Source organism: Drosophila montana, unplaced genomic scaffold (assembly GCF_035044405.1).
Source record: "Drosophila montana isolate Dmon_TW-CO22-7 unplaced genomic scaffold, ASM3504440v1 contig_3733_1, whole genome shotgun sequence".
In the NCBI taxonomy this organism is placed as follows: domain Eukaryota; kingdom Metazoa; phylum Arthropoda; class Insecta; order Diptera; family Drosophilidae; genus Drosophila; species Drosophila montana.
The window spans coordinates 11,547,367-11,562,812 of NW_026998620.1; the positions used below are offsets into that span (position 1 = coordinate 11,547,367).

The following is a 15,446-nucleotide window of genomic DNA, read 5'->3' on the forward strand; positions in this document are numbered from 1 at the left end:
AAATGTATTTATTTTTTGGAAGTCTAGCTAGAGATAGGAAGGCAGCTAAGCACATTTTAATATATGAAAGCTTTGATATAGCCATATACTTTACATAAAATACTTTTTTATTGGAGGGGTTGTATATTTTCTGGACGATGAAAAGGTTAAATAGATAAGGCTCGTATTACTTAACCTAGCCATATTTAATCAGTTTTCTATCTTCCTATGATCTATCAGTTTGGCTTAAGTATTAATGGTCTCATATGCTGCTTCCCGTTCTGTGTAGAGTGCTATTGTCACTTGAAAATAATCTCTCCTCAAACGCGCAATGATTTCGAAAATGGAATGCACTACACACACGCACACGCGCACACACACACACGCACACACACCAAACTGAAAATCCCAAGCATAAGTAAATGGAACGGGAAGAGCCGAAGCCGAACGTTTCCGAACCAGAGCCAGACAGAGCGACAGAAGCAGAGACAGAGTCAAGCGTATTCGTGTATTTGTAATGAGTGTGCGTATGTACTACTTATGGGTGAGTGTATATGTCAGTCTGTTTTGTCTGGCGGGCTGTATGCTAGTACAAAATGTTGCGATCGACCTCCCGTGGGCTTAGTTTGTGAGACGCCTCCGAAGCGGCAAGTAGTTGGTAGCATTACAAGCGATTGCATCTCATGTGGCAGACGCTACACGCGCTCGAGAGTTCATTCAAAATTAGAAACATTGCCGCGCGCAGCTGCCCAAAAAGACTAGGAACAGATATTCAATTCAATTTTATGTTTATTTTAACATATAAGACAATTTTGACAAGCGAAAAGGAAAAACAAACGTGGGCCGAAAAAAAAATAAAACATAAGCATAAAGCGAATCTAGAAAATAGAACGGAAAGATAAACCGCAAAGGTCGCAACCAAAAACAAAATTTAGAAGTGAAAGTGAAAACGAAAACAAGAGCCACAAAAATAAAAATAAATCAAAAAGAAAAAAACAACAACACTTCGCGGTCGCAATTCCCGTTGCATTTGGCCGATCGGGCGCCTTTTGGGTGCGCATTATCAGTGGACACTGGAATAGGAGAAGTCGACCAGAAAGACGACAGCGCCGCTCTCGTGTCAGAGGCTACGCGCCGTGTTAATGCACTCGTAATCGCCGGACAATTGGCAGCAATAAATTCTATATTTGTGCATACCTCTATGTATAATATATATGCTATATATATATATATATATATATATGGCAAAATTTAAATCGCGACTTTTGTGATTGCAATTTCAATTGAACAATTGATGGGCATAGATTATAAATAGATTGACTTAGAGAATCTGGTTTCAAAAGCAAGTTCAGTGTCAAAATGCGCACAGCATAAAGTTCTTCAAGCGAGTGAACGACCCGCTAAATTTCGATTTTTTTTCTAAAGAATCTGAATTTGAACTCTTATCAATACACACACACACATATACATATATATATATATATATATATATATATAATTTGTGATCGCTCTTGTTTACCACCGTGTTTTGTGTTATATATATAATCTGTGATAAACAAAGAAACTTCTAAAATGACCCAGTCCAAGGATAATCTGGAGAAAACGAGGGAGCTCATCAGCGAGGAGAGCATGAAGGATTTGCTCACAAAGCAGCTGGAAATTGTTGGCAGTAGCGGCGCCTTTGTTTGGTGAGGAGGGGTTTTCCTATGCACATTGATAAGTCGTCATTAATATTCCCAGATTCGGAGAAAGTTATCTTTTTAAGAAATGAAAGGGCATAACTGAATAGAATTGATCAGTTCTAATAACTTGACCTATTCCATTAATAAGTATGAAAGCTGTTAGATTCAAAAGTTCAAGTTCAAACTGAAACTGATTCAGAACCTGAATCAAAGCACTTGAAACTGATTTAGTTGCAGAAAAGTAGGTTAACATTATTCTAAGCATTAGTCAGAGCTATTAGCTGTAAAGCAAATCTTACGCCAAGCACGAACAACTAATTTAAATAAAATACGATTCAAATATTATTAAACGAACAACACGTTCCGACAAGATCTAAAGGCTAATCCGTAGTTGAAGTTAACTTCCCAATAATAGTTTAGGCACGCGACATGAGTGACATATGTAATGGATCAAGAAAGAGTATTTAACAGTAAATAACATTACCTTTGTACAGGCATGTCAAATCAGTGCACTAGATTTAATTATAGGCAAATCAGGTCCGTTAACGATAATGCATACAATTGAACCTGATAACAGATTTGAATTGCAGCGGGCCAGTAATCTACATGCTTGTATTTGAAACCGGTACTCATTATAATAATCATTTTAATATTTTATATTGACTATATATTCGAGTATATATCGCTGCAACTTTTTGCACTGCCTCAAGGAGGGTCAGTAAAGTGAATGGAATATTGATGCAAAAAGGGGGGCGCCTGTGCCCGAAGGACACGTACTCCCTCAGACATTCAACTACCGAAACTAGCCTTATGACTCGTACGTGTAGAACCAAAAAACGAAAAACAAAACGAAAAATAAAATTAACTTCAAAACGTACTTTGAGTGCTTTGAATTTTGACGATCTTCTGCCCAGAACTGGCTGGGCGGGGATCGTTAAAAAATGTCGAATATGTAAATATTGCGCATTGCGTTCCGGTTGCCCGGTTCGATTAACAATTTGGTGACGCGCCGTTTACATTGAAAACACTTTCAACATAAATGTATTAGAACGCGTAGTATTTATTTGTATTTGTTTTGAGGTATCGTATATCAGATCATGTGCTGAATACTCAATGGCCAAAATTGTAAGTCCAGCTCCGTGTTTGCTTTTTGGAATGTGTCACTAACCTTCACAATTTTTTGTTTTCGCATTTGTCAGTTGGCGTCATATATTTTGATTGCCGATCGTTAATGTTATTAATAATAATGTGGAATAACAAGCGGCGCTTTCAATTATCAGCATTTTGTGCTAACGTGCGAAAGATTCAAGTTGCGTGTCGCATAAACAAGGGTTAGTTAAATAGATATAGCGAACATATCTGTTAAATATGTAATATGTATTAATTAGCGCTGGGTGAAACGTTGCCACAGAAATTTCACTGAATTGCGTATTTAACCAAACAATTTGAGCATCTGTTTAACTATTTGCATTTCCGTTTGTAGGGCCATCTTTTTTCTCTGCGTTACGCCCAACATTTTGAACGGATTCCATGTGTCCTCGTACACGCTGCTCGGCCATCTGCCCGAGGATCAGTGGTGCGGCATTGACGAACTGCGGAACAGCAACTGGACGCTGGCCCAGAAGCGCAGCATCAGCGAGCATGAGCTGAACTCGGCCGGTTGCACGGTCTGGGATTGGGACTACCAGCAGCTCAGTCAGATGTCCTACGAGGCGGCACTTAACTACACCAGCCGCATGGCGGCGATCAAGCAGCCCACGGTGGTGTCCTGCAAGGCCAAGGGCAGCTACGAGTATTCGCATCCGGAGACCACATTCGTTGCCGACTGGGAGCTGACCTGTGAGCGCAGCATTCAGCGCACATCGGCGCAGGTTTCCCTGTCCCTAGGCAAATTCTGCGGCTCCTTCTCGTTTGGCATACTGGCTGACAAGTAAGTTAAAGCTAGAGAGAAGTTCAACTGGCTGCTTTAAATAGATATTCATTTTTTTGTAGATTTGGTCGCAAGACTTCGTTTACGTTGGGCGCCGTTTTCTTCGTTGTGGGCAGCATCTTTTGCAGCTTCTCACCATGGTACAGTCTCTTTTTGATTGGCCGCTTCGCCTTGGGCGCCGCCTCGTCCGGTTTGTTCTATCCTGCATTTACGATGAGTATGTATCTTCCTTTATGACTTGCTGTCTGTTGTACTTATATTACTAACTCTCGCTTTAGTTGTTGAGAACATTTGCCTGAAGCATCGTTCCTGGATGTCCATTGCCTTTTCTGCCTCATATCCCGTAGGCATGATCCTGCTGGCCATTGCGGGCTATCTGATACAACCCTGGCGCTATCTGCAACTGGCCTTAACCATACCCTCGCTGCTTCTGATCCTTAATTGCTAGTAGGTTAACTTAGTTAATGCAAATGCCAACTTATGTAATTTCTGTACTGATCTTTTGCAGTCTGATGAACGAATCCCCACGCTGGCTCATAACGAAGCAGCGTTACGACCGTGTTTATCAAATTCTCTTCAAGCAGCCCAGCCATTATGAGGTTCAGCCCACAGTTGCGCCAGCCACCGAAATTGTTAGCGATAAGAAAACGGTCTGTACAAAGATCTTCCAGATGCATTCGCCAAATGAGCTAGTTGTCAACCGAAAATCATTTGTATACTCATACTCTGTTCACAGGGTAAGACAGAGTATATTGGTTATGTGCAAAATGCGTTCGTCTGTTCGTTTAAGTTAGAGCCTTAAAATGTGGAATATTAAATCGAAATATCCCACAGAAATATCTCATGAACACCTCACTTCGACAGCTTTCAAGCAGTTATATATAACCTAGTTACAGTTTTCAAGCCACTGCTTTGGGTTACAGTTAGAGAGTTAGCAACCAAATAATCAAACCGAATCTTTTCGATTCATAGTATCGGTAGTTGCACTGTGAACAGAGTATTGAGCAGTCGGTTACACTCAACTAGAACGTTAATTTATTGTTTCTGATTACAGCTGGAACCGATTCCGAATGATTCGCTTGCCAAGAAGCTAAAGAATGGTCCACTAAAGTCAATCATCGAGCTCTTTGCAAATCCGAAAGTGCGCAAACTAATCTTCACCTCCTACTTTATGTTCTGCGTAACCTCGCTCAGTTACTATGTGACGGGTAAGATCCTGAGATTAAAAGTATTACAAAAAACGAAAATAACCTTAATTCCAATGTTAATCCAATTATAGCTCTCAATGCCGCCAATCTCTCGGTCAGTCGCTATCTGTATATTATAGCCACTGGCGTTGTGGATATACCCTCGTATCTGGTGCCGGTCATTATGCTGCGGTATACGGGCCGTCGTATTACCACAATGTTCCTGTTCATGTGGACGGGCATATCGCTGCTGTTGGTGCTCGCGGTGCCCGCTGGCAGCACCACGTGGATCGTTGCGTTCGCCATGTTGGGACGCTTTGGCATCAGTGCCACCTACTCGGTTGTGACGCTCTACACAGCAGAACTGTATCCCACCGAAATACGTAACTCGGCGCTGGGCACCTGCTCGACATGGGCGCATGTCGGTTCCATTTCGGCACCCTATGTGGTCGATGTGCTGGGCGCATTAGGCTGGTACATTCCGACAACAATCTGCGGCTGCTGCGTTCTAGTAGCAGGCCTGCTAACGCTAACGCTGCCCGAAACGGGCACGGGCCACCTTTCCGATAAGGTTGAGGATGCGCCCGCCACCATCGAAGAGACCGAGAGCAAGCCTGAAAAGCAGTAAGATTGAGCCACAACCAAGCCGTGTAGGCTGGTCAATTGGTTCTACTAGTTAAGTTAGTATACGATCATCCATGCTACCTATGTATACGTATTCTACAATGTTACGATTGTAATACTACCAGTACTACTCTAGCCCTAAGTTTTCTATGCGTAATTGTTGTTATTTTTACTATTCCTTGCATTGTCGTAGCATATATATTCGTGAATGTTTTCTGTTTGATATAGTATAATTAATAAATTATATATATATATATATATATATATATATATATATATATGTAACGCCGTTAGTACTTCTGCACAAGTAGCTGGACCCAGTCGTAATAGGGTCGTGTCACCGTGTAGATGCTGGGCATTCCCTGAATGCCGCAGGTCAGCCCATGCGACACCAGTCCGTAAATGTATTCGCGTCCTCCGGTTCCATATTGACAAATAAGCGGACCACCAGAGTCGCCCTGACACGAGTCCTGATTGTGGCCCAATGCGCAGACCGTATTTGCTCCGTTTTTAGGTGCCCAAATGTGTCCAATAATATCGCGGCACTGCTGGTTGCCAATGACGCTCACCTCCGCCTCGAAGAGCTGCTTCTGGGATGGGCCAGCATGCCTGGTGGCGCCGTAACCAATTATTCTGCACGATTCTAAAATACGTTTAGGTGGATTCGAGGGATTAGTTATAATTAATCAGTTTGTTTACAAACCCTTGCTGTTGGGCTTCATGCCATATGGAGGCAGCTGAGCAAATTGCATGTCCACTCCCAATTGGCTTCTAAATGGGCGTTTCAAATGGAGCAGAGCGATATCATTGCGGTAGTTGGAACTGTGGTATTATGGGAATATTTTAATTAAATTTATTTCTATTTATTACACAACTTAGACAAGTAAAGTAATTTGTTAAATTTTAAATATTTTACGATTTCCAATTATTTACACTCACGGTTGAAAGTAAATGTATTCAGCGCTTTCCACACAATATGGTTTTAATTTTTCTACATTTTCAATATTTTCGTATCCGATAAAAGCCACAATCTTGTCAAGTTTTCTGCAAGCACAAGAGATTGACGTCAAGGTCATATCTTATAGATACGTATATACTAACTTTCTCCAGATACAGTGGGCAGCAGTCAGTATCCAGCGTTCACTTATTAAACTTCCACCGCAGAAATGCTGATAAATCCGCATTTGGGTGACGTTCCTGTTGATTCCATATCCGGTAAACACATCTTGCAATGACACCATATAAGGATACCTTGAAGTGCCATCTGCAATGTGATTGAATTTTCAGTAACTCTCTCAAATCAAACTTATTTTGAAATACTGCCCACGCTAGAAACGACGCGACCGCCAACAATGGGCACGGCACGACAATCCTTGAAAGATATAATTTTTATGAAAATTAATATCAGGAGACATGTTTGATAGCAACTGAAGCCAGCCCTCATGCTGGAACATTAACAAGATACTAAACTACGTCCGTCAGCATTCTTAATAGAGCAACAGTATTCGAATAAATAATAAGCAATAAAAGCGCAAACGCTCACATCGGGACAAGCTGTGTAAATAATTCAATGTGAATGCGTTTGTTGAATGTTTTGAAATCTCTGACTGCGAGCGTCATCGAACTTTTCTAGGAGAAGATTGGAATCTGAGTACTTTCCATTACTGTTAGGTGCTCTACACTTTATTAAAGTTATTTATTTAGCACATTTCTTAAAACAAGCAGTTGATTATTGTTGGATGCAGTTTGAGGTTATTTAGAAGAATTCAAATTTTATTGGACACCCAACAACGTTCAACAGACGATCTGGCATCGCTACATTACAAACGGCACACTTCAACGGCTGGCTATATTTTGGCAGCACAAAGTGCTGGTCACACAGATTTTGTCAAACAGCTGATTAGTTGTACGCGAAATCTGTGAATGGTCAGACGCCATTGTGTACACGTTACGTGCGTTGAGAATTGTAAGTGCAAATTATTCATTAATTTTAACAATCACTAATATAATATCTTCCCAAACTGAGTGTTAACAAGAAACTCTAATGCATTTACCTTGAGAACAAATGGTTGTGCATTTTGGAATGTTCAAATGCAACAATCATTACGTTTGATTTGTTGTTGCTGCTATTTATTGTTTTGTTTGTGAAAAATATGTGTGAGTCGCGTTTGTGATAATAATATTCTGATTTAAACAACATTAAAGGCTTATGTTTTGGTTATAATTAGTTATCAACAATCGTCTCACCACAAGGTGTCAAAGCGCTATGGGCTTAAACCTCGCCCTTAGGGAATTTTTACATTTGCCGTTTTTGTGCTGACAGAGACGAAGTGGGCTTTGAAAAATTGTTGTGTTTCGTTTGTTTGGGCAAAATGATCGCGACTAACCAAATGTATCGATCGCTGCAATGGGAGTTAATTAACGGGCTATGCAATCTTTACAGAAGAATAATGTCACAAGGCGGTGGCACCCCATCAGCTGGCAATCCAACCATCCTGCATGGCGGCAAGGTCTTCATTCAGCGCGATTACAGCGATGGCACCTCAGTGAAGTTCCATACAAGGCTGCCCCCGGAACTGGAGGGCATGGTAAGCAATCGTATACTCCATAAGGCATCTCACTAGCTGTTTTTCACTTGCAGATTGAACGTCATGTCTTCGAGGCGACCATCAACAGGCTTAACGAATTTTATGCCGAGGCGGAGGAGGGTTCGTGTAGCACCTACTGCGAGGGCTGCATAGGCTGTATTACAGCGTATTTGATATATATGTGCTCCGAGACTCATTACGAAAAGGTGTAGTGGAATTCTTTTGTAATTTGAATAATTGAACTCATTTTCTTATGTCATCCCATAGACGCTGCGCAAGATTTCCAAATTTGTTGCTTCCCAAAATGAACGCATTTACAATCCAAAGGGTCTGCAATTGATTGATCCAACATTTCGTGGTCTTCGCGTCATAGAAATTACCATATTTGATCGTCCAGGGCGAACGTGACTTCCGCTTTCGCATTCAGCAAATGAGTTCTTCATGTGAGACGTCAGAGATCCCGGCAACTAATCTGTTTAATCAATTAGCAACAATAACAAATCTGCAGCCATTTCGTGTGTTCCCCCAAAATTCCAAAACTGTGTCGCTAAAGCTTTATAAACATTTGAACATGTGCAAGAACGCAAGCCGCCTGAGCGTATGCTCATCGCTGTTCAATACTTACAAGGATGCAATCTTTAGGAAGTCAGCGCCTGTTTTTTTTTTATTTTAATTTTTTTGGAGCACGTGAATTAGTCATAAGTATGCTGTAATGATGTCACAGCGGCAGTCATAAGCGATATGTTTAACGCTATGTGTAGTTGTTAGCCAAGGCAGAGTTTACCCTTAACGTGTTAGTTAGTACGAGTATTTATGCGTGTGAGGCGCGTGTCTAGTTAAATAAGTGAAAAGCTACTGAAACTGCATTTGGGCTAAAAACCATAGTTACATACAGTTACTTATACATACAAACTCATACACACACACATACATTTTGCATATGTTATTGTTTTTACTAATTTGGCAAAGTTGTGCGATAATTTGTTAATTTAATTTAAAACGTAACGCAATTCATGATTGCGATTTTAACTTGATCTAAAACATTCTGCTTTAGTGCAAATACAAATGTATAATTGTAGCACATACTTACTAAACAAGAAAAAAATACAAACAATACCTTCAAATAGTTAAAATGCATAAAGTTTTATATACAATACAAATCTTTAACGATTTCAAATAGCGCCAAATGAACTTATAAATATACATATAACCAAGTGAAGAATTGTTCATTTTTAATAAAGATCTACAAAACTCAAATTTCTTAAAAATGTTATAAACAAATATGCGTGGCACGGCTTGTGCTTTAGCTTGTGCCTACTTATTTTTTTTTTAAGGTATTTACTTAGCCAACACGAGAACTTTTCGACAATAGTTTTGTTTTTGGTTTGAAAAGAAAGTTAACTGTTTATTGAAATCAAAACTATAAAATATGGTGCCAAAAATGTTTGATTGTGCTTAGTTTAAATAATAGTTCTAAAACTTTTTCAAAACTTTAAGTTTTTTTTTAAGAATTTATTTAGAATATATATATACATATATACGTAGTTGCCAAAAACTGAACATAAATTAATTTAAGTATTTTGCACAGTTTCAACAAAAAGGCAATTGGTGAATCCTTCGAGTCATATGTCATATGTATGCAAACAAACTTATTTCTGAATTATTTTGTGTTATATTTATATAATAAAAGCGCAGGCCAGGCTTAAAGGACTATTTATTTTTTTTTTGTATTTTTTTTTTACACATTGTTTTCATATATATTTATGTTCACGTATAGAATCTCCAAAGCGACATATGTATGTACTTAGTTATATCCGGTCTTTTTTCTCTGTTTCATAGAAAACATATAATATTTGATTTGTTATTATTTTCATCAGCAATCGGTCATCAGGACATTAATCACTTTACTTGCCCGCATCATTCATGTTTTTGGGTAAGCTGAGCAGCGAGTTTATCAGTTCCGAGTTTCGCTTTGGCATCCGCATATTCGGGTTAAGCGAGTTGTCTAGAAAGTAAGGATGCTTGCAGGGCGGACCCGGCGGTTGGACGGGCGCATATCGAACTGCGTTATTAATCCAGTCATACAGATCCCGATTATACTCCTTTTCCACGTAGCGCTCTTCGTCGGGCGAGGCCCGTGCGAAAGTACAGCAAATGCAGCCGGCCAGCGCCAGTAGAGCCAAAGTAAGAGCGTAACAAGTCATAGCCAGAGAAATCCAGGAGAGAGCAGAAACAGGACCAAAGCACTTGAAACCTAGGAATGAACTAATGCCAGTCGCTGGCACCACTTATATAGGGTCCGCGGAGCACGTTGGATAACTGGGCGGACGCTTAGGTAAATCACAGCAGGGAGCCAGACGCAAACCCAGTCGCAGTGTCCGTGTCAGTTTCAGGGCAAATATGTCAGGCGCAGGCAAATAAGCAACGTTCGCTGCCAGTCGCCCCATGGCTAATATTTGATTATGCAGCATTTTATGTGCGTGTCACAAATCCGAGGACAACAGCATCATCAGACAGACAAAAGCGTTGCGCTATTTGCTTGCACTGGATGTTCTGGTCTTGGACTGACAACAAGCTCGTATGTGGTCGTCGTTCGATTAATTTTAGACTATGAGCCATCAAATGAAATGCTACATTTAATATTCACATTCGCTTTTATGGCTGTTGCCAAAATCTATAACAGAAACGACGCACAGCAAATGCAAACACAGTTTTTTTTATAGGCATTTGGCAAAAATATAGCCCAAATATTTGTACAACAATGTGAACAGCCAATTCGACCTTGATGGGGTATTAAATTTGACTGAAAGTCGTTTAATCATTTTGCAGTTTCCTTATTAGCATTAGATTGCAAAAACGTTAACAATATATATTTATTTTGACTTTAACTAATTGGGTATATTAATTAGAGGGCTTGCAAGGTATCTGTTGCCTTTGTGTACTTTTAGTTTAAAGAAGCGATAGGCTTCAAGCAATATTTGAAAAATTTAATTATTATAAAGTTATTAAATGAATGTCCTGCCCAGGCTGTGACTAAAGTTTATGTTAAATTTAGATTATTTATATGCAATTCTTTTAAATAAATTTTATATTTAATAGCATATCTATGAGGATCGATATGTGTTATTTATTCACCACAAATCACAGGAAAGAAGCAACTTTTTTTTCGCACAGTGGAAAAAAACTAACAAACAAAGAAGTAGGCAAGACAAAAGAAAATATGTATTAATATTATTATCAAATACATCTGTGCAAATTTGCGAAAAATAGTTAAAGCCTGCGAATTTCTATAAAAGCAGAAGTATTGGACATATTTTATTAAGAGTTTCGGGGTATCAACGTTTGCAAATATATATATAAAATGAGAATCTTTGCAATATTATTGGGCTCCGCCGTGTTGGTCCTTTGCATGATCAAAGTCAGCGAGGCGGTCGTCTGTACGTCGCCTGGTGTGCCAACCGACTGCATTGATTGCACGGATGAGCTAAACGCAGATGACGCGGAGTGCTTGGCCATCACAACGACCACAACGGCGGCAACGTCAGAATCAGCGACAACAACAACAACGGAGGCAACATCAGGATCAGCGACAACAACAACAACAGCTGCAACAGCTACAACAGCTACAACAGTCCGTAGCAGACGTAACCCCAGGCGAAAGGTTGTCAGGGTGACCAATTTGCAGTACACGAATGTCCGTCGCATCAGGGTTAATCGCAATCGGGCACCAGCCGCGTCCTTCAAGAAGCGTCAAAATAATGCGCGTGTTGTGGTTGTGGGCTAAGGCCAATAAATATCTTGTTTCTGACTAATAAAAATTACATATTCAGAAAACATTATCCTTTACCTTTGAAAACTCACGCTGATAAAAGTTGCTAAGAAAGAGCAACAGAAGACTAGCTGTAAACTTGAAACTTTGTTTTAAAAAGAAAATACCCTGTACTCAAGTTTTTATTTATTTTTTTATTATTTATAATTATTACGAAAAAGCTTTAACACTCATTTTAAATCAATTATGGATAGTGGAGTGCCTTAGCAGGCCAAAGGACATCCGTTCAGGGTCCTCTGTGATGATTATAGACAGCATTATAGAGTACTCTTCTCTTCCTTTTATGAAGTGAACTATTTTTTTTTTAGTGTTATTTTAAATAAGTGCCAATCAGAAAACAAGAGTGTTCTATTATAGTTAAAGTCGCAATGAATTACGGCCTTAGGTGACCTCCTGGACGCCTTCTGCGCCGTGAGCTCCCTCGTGGGAGAAGGCCAAAGTGGCGCCTTTTGAGCCACCGAATCTGGCCAGGGATCTGGCCAAGCGATTGCTGTGAACCAACAGTCGATCGTTGTATCGGCTTGAGTGGAAGGTGATCTGGTCCTCGACAACCGCCAGATTCAAGTCTCTATGCAGAGTTGAGTTTCTGACATACCATGGACAATCCGTGATTTGGCGCAATTCCAATCTAGGGAATTGGGAATAGGGAATGCCGTACATCCATCTGGAGGTACACTGTACGCTTATTTTTGAGAGAAAGCTTGCTCTTCTTGTTCCTAAGCCAATATAGGCTGGCGATTTTGGTTCGGCAACTATTAACCACCGGCGTGATGTGGAGTCTGAAGGTTAGTCGCTGGTCCAAGAGCAATCCTAGATATTTTACTTTATTGCTTTGTGGGACGGTGTCGCCGCAGAGCTGCACAGCTGGAGGGGACACTTTTCCTCAGGGCGAAAGACAGGTTTTTAGAATTTTCAATGGTGTGATTTATTTTTGATTCAATTGCATTCTCTTACATATTTAATTACACAAATTAATAAAATTTCAATAAATTCCAGCAAACTTATAATATTGTTGAGGACTTCAAACGCAGAGTATTCGCATAGAGCGCGTTTGCGACGCGGCCCAACAATGTTTTCATTGTTTCAAAATCAACTCAAAATTAGTTTATTTACACAAAATGGGATGATTTCCAAGGAGAGTTTGGGTGAGTGCCAAAGGACAAAGGACAATTGAAGCGTACTTTAATTTCTGATTGTGTTTGTGTTCATACTTATTACCATATCGTTGGCATTTATAAAACTGCATAATCCCTGAAAACCAGTTGAGGGGGTTTTCAAGGTAAAGCAATTGAAAAAACGGATAAACAAGTTCCAAAGTTTGTTCATAAAGTTGTCTGGATTTTGATTCTCAAATGGCGCGACGGAATAGCTAGAAAAATAGTATTTCGTTTTTTTTTTCCTTTTTGTTTTTTTTTCAACTGTTTTGCTGCAGTTACACAAATAATGAGGTGCCTATAATTTACATTTAAGCATTAGCAATTAGTTGTAAACAATTACAAGTGTCACATATATGTATATATATTTGTAGTAGCATATATTTGTAGAATACGCTATATACTTGACCGCTTTATACACACATAAAGTAAGATTCTTTGCAACTTTGCTCTGAGAGAGAGAGAGAGAGAGATTGGGATACACAATAGTGCGCATATCTTTTAGTTAATATAAATAGTTAATCACTATTTGAATAGGTGCTAATAGAATATACTAACGATTTGCTTATCTGCCATTTAGATTTGAGTTGAATTCAAAAATTGACAAAATTGACGCCACGCAACGCATTTAATATGTGTTTATTTTTTGTCTCTACAATTAATTTTTCATTATTATTATTATTATTTTTCAATATTTAAACGTTGGTATGTATTAAGTTTACAATATTCTCATCCTGTGCTGTGCTCACAAATGACAAAGTACATACCATATTTATTTGAGTGTCTTTTGATTTTTGTATATATGTTAGATAGTTTAGCTAGTCTAGAAATATCATATAATATTGCTATAGTTTGTATTCTTCACAAGTTCTTTTTGTTTAACTAAACATATACGAGTAGGTTAATTGCGTGTTGCTATTTAACACACAAATTGTGCTTTACTATAGTTAATTGTTAATTTAGTGTAGATTGTATTTTAATTAGTTATGCCATCTAGATAGTAAAAGCTTTAACCACAACTTACCATAGGTCGAGTACAACACGTGTATGTAGATATCACATGCGGACTAGTTGTAATAGTTTTTGGGTACATTAACCTTGATAGCCAATATATGTTATATGTGTCATAGCCTCATTAAATTTCATGCTTAAACATACACAAGGTTACACATACTATAAATGTAAGTGTGAATGTATGTAAGTATATATGCTATATAGTTGGTATTTCATACTCTTGACTAGCACGGTTCGATTACGAGAAGAGAACTACTTAATATTGATAATCTATTTAGATATAGTGTTTGGTTTTAGCTGCGAGCGGAGTACAAACACCTAAGAGCTTACAGGTAAGATTCAGATTCCGATAGAGAGTTAGAGAGAAGGAGAGAGTATACCGAAAGGCATAACGCGCATGCGCTTTGACCTTTAGGACCTTAAATAGATCACATGATTTGACATTCACTTAGGTATAATATTGCAATTATCTCTGCTGTTTGGGTATGTTTGTGTCTGTGTGTGTGTGTGTGTGTGTGTGTGTGTGTTGTTCTCTACTTATAGGCATATACACGTAGAGTAACCAAAAAAGGTATTCATTCAACTTGAACTGCACATAAATTAGATACTATAGTAGTTAGTTAAGACAATGTCATTCAAGATGTTAAATGTAAGGATTGCTGGCTGGCATTTGTTGCTTAGCACACTGTCCAGCCAAGTTCAGGCAATTAGAAGTCGGTCAGCCCCCCTCCGCTTTTGTCAGTCTCACTGCCAGCCGCACTGGAGGGGGTCAGCAAACTCTAATTGGAGGGCTTTCGTCATAATAACGCGCACAGCTTGGAGCGTTTCTTGCTCTTGTCGACGGTGCCGGCAGACGATGTGGATGAGGATGCGGACATCCGCCCAACGCTGCCCAAATGCGGCTGAGATGGGCTCGTCGGACTCTTGTCGTCCATATCCTCGCTGACATGCGACTCGAGCAGCTTGAGCGATGTCTTCGGCTTGGAGCCATCCATGCTGTTGTAAAGCGTCTTTGATAGCTTGGAGCGCACTACTTTGCCCAGGGCGCCGGTCTTTTTGATGCTCAGCCTTGAGCCGCTGCGCTGATGCTCCGGCGTGTGGCTATCGTCGCCGCCATGCTGCGACTGCTGATTGCAATTGAGCGTGGTCACTGTGAACTCAATGTCCTTGATCTCCTCATCGGCACAGCCCGCAAACTCCTCCACTGGCTTGTCAATCGTATCATGGTCGATCCAGGTTAGGCCCATTTCCACCTTTTCAGCCAAGTCCTGCCAGTTGCGTCGATTCTCCAGCGTGCCCTCGTACAGCGGCGTTATCCATGGGAATGTGTCGCATAATACGCGATAGAGCGGCAAGCAAATGACATCAATGAAGCCCACCTGCATTTTGGGCAGCTCATCCTTGCGTTCCCTGTGCGTCACGTTACAAATATTCAGTTATATTATGCAACAATATTATT

At 39.8% G+C, this 15,446-nt stretch overlaps 6 protein-coding genes across 9 annotated transcripts in view; 3 read left to right on the top strand and 3 right to left on the bottom strand.

Moving 5' to 3' along the window:
- Positions 1–598: 598 nt before the first annotated feature.
- On the top strand, positions 599–5,654 carry LOC135436405 (organic cation transporter protein). Its single transcript, XM_064694000.1, has 7 exons — positions 599–1,667; positions 3,145–3,591; positions 3,654–3,808; positions 3,870–4,038; positions 4,100–4,241; positions 4,646–4,799; positions 4,871–5,654. Exons 1-7 carry the CDS (start codon positions 1,552–1,554, stop codon positions 5,404–5,406), a joined length of 1,719 nt encoding a protein of 572 aa, XP_064550070.1. The 5' UTR covers positions 599–1,551; the 3' UTR covers positions 5,407–5,654.
- An 8-nt stretch (positions 5,655–5,662) lies between these two features.
- On the bottom strand, positions 5,663–6,857 carry LOC135436406 (trypsin II-P29). Its single transcript, XM_064694001.1, has 5 exons — positions 6,726–6,857; positions 6,504–6,666; positions 6,342–6,446; positions 6,106–6,224; positions 5,663–6,045 (listed from the first exon to the last, which is right to left on the bottom strand). Exons 1-5 carry the CDS (start codon positions 6,844–6,846, stop codon positions 5,693–5,695), a joined length of 861 nt encoding a protein of 286 aa, XP_064550071.1. The 5' UTR covers positions 6,847–6,857; the 3' UTR covers positions 5,663–5,692.
- A 434-nt stretch (positions 6,858–7,291) lies between these two features.
- LOC135436629 (golgin subfamily A member 7) lies at positions 7,292–9,123 on the top strand. Of its 2 annotated transcripts, XM_064694290.1 has the most exons (4): positions 7,292–7,368; positions 7,846–7,990; positions 8,044–8,196; positions 8,258–9,123. In XM_064694290.1, the coding sequence occupies exons 2-4, from the start codon at positions 7,853–7,855 to the stop codon at positions 8,396–8,398; spliced, it is 432 nt and encodes a 143-aa protein (XP_064550360.1). In that variant the 5' UTR covers positions 7,292–7,368; positions 7,846–7,852; the 3' UTR covers positions 8,399–9,123. The 2 variants fall into 2 exon arrangements, with proteins under 2 accessions (XP_064550360.1, XP_064550359.1); XM_064694289.1 differs by lacking the exon at positions 7,292–7,368 and having other exon boundaries at positions 7,753–7,990.
- A 427-nt stretch (positions 9,124–9,550) lies between these two features.
- On the bottom strand, positions 9,551–10,261 carry Pdf (Pigment-dispersing factor). 2 transcript variants are annotated; one of them, XM_064694293.1, is made up of 2 exons: positions 9,894–10,261; positions 9,551–9,818 (listed from the first exon to the last, which is right to left on the bottom strand). In XM_064694293.1, exon 1 carries the CDS (start codon positions 10,192–10,194, stop codon positions 9,895–9,897), a length of 300 nt encoding a protein of 99 aa, XP_064550363.1. In that variant the 5' UTR covers positions 10,195–10,261; the 3' UTR covers positions 9,551–9,818; position 9,894. The 2 variants fall into 2 exon arrangements, with proteins under 2 accessions (XP_064550363.1, XP_064550362.1); XM_064694292.1 differs by having other exon boundaries at positions 9,557–9,818; positions 9,903–10,261.
- A 1,090-nt stretch (positions 10,262–11,351) lies between these two features.
- On the top strand, positions 11,352–11,774 carry LOC135437153 (uncharacterized). Its single transcript, XM_064695016.1, has one exon. The coding sequence runs from the start codon at positions 11,352–11,354 to the stop codon at positions 11,772–11,774; it is 423 nt and encodes a 140-aa protein (XP_064551086.1).
- Positions 11,775–13,432: 1,658 nt separating this feature from the next.
- Positions 13,433–15,446, bottom strand: part of Pde6 (phosphodiesterase 6) — a 67,169-nt gene continuing 65,155 nt past the window's right edge. For both annotated transcript variants that reach the window (XM_064693859.1, XM_064693860.1), the window contains exon 14: positions 13,433–15,397. In XM_064693859.1, coding sequence (XP_064549929.1) covers positions 14,785–15,397 — 613 coding nt within the window. In that variant the 3' untranslated portion in view covers positions 13,433–14,784. The remainder of the gene's footprint in view (positions 15,398–15,446) is intronic.

Coding starts and splice junctions, on each gene's coding strand:
- LOC135436406 (XM_064694001.1), bottom strand. CDS start 6,846: ATGAGGGCTGGCTTCAGTTGCTATCAAACATGTCTCCTGATATTAATT. Junction 6,667..6,725: donor TCGCGTCGTTTCTAGCGTGG/GCAGTATTTCAA, acceptor ATCACATTGCAG/ATGGCACTTCAAGGTATCCT. Junction 6,447..6,503: donor GCCCACTGTATCTGGAGAAA/GTTAGTATATAC, acceptor TTGTGCTTGCAG/AAAACTTGACAAGATTGTGG.
- LOC135436629 (XM_064694289.1), top strand. CDS start 7,775: ATGATCGCGACTAACCAAATGTATCGATCGCTGCAATGGGAGTTAATT. Junction 7,991..8,043: donor CCCCGGAACTGGAGGGCATG/GTAAGCAATCGT, acceptor TTTCACTTGCAG/ATTGAACGTCATGTCTTCGA. Junction 8,197..8,257: donor CCGAGACTCATTACGAAAAG/GTGTAGTGGAAT, acceptor GTCATCCCATAG/ACGCTGCGCAAGATTTCCAA.
- LOC135437153 (XM_064695016.1), top strand. CDS start 11,352: ATGAGAATCTTTGCAATATTATTGGGCTCCGCCGTGTTGGTCCTTTGC.
- Pdf (XM_064694292.1), bottom strand. CDS start 10,194: ATGACTTGTTACGCTCTTACTTTGGCTCTACTGGCGCTGGCCGGCTGC. Junction 9,819..9,902: donor CAAAAACATGAATGATGCGG/GCAAGTAAAGTG, acceptor TCTATGAAACAG/AGAAAAAAGACCGGATATAA.
- LOC135436405 (XM_064694000.1), top strand. CDS start 1,552: ATGACCCAGTCCAAGGATAATCTGGAGAAAACGAGGGAGCTCATCAGC. Junction 4,242..4,645: donor TTGTTAGCGATAAGAAAACG/GTCTGTACAAAG, acceptor TTCTGATTACAG/CTGGAACCGATTCCGAATGA. Junction 4,800..4,870: donor GCTCAGTTACTATGTGACGG/GTAAGATCCTGA, acceptor ATCCAATTATAG/CTCTCAATGCCGCCAATCTC.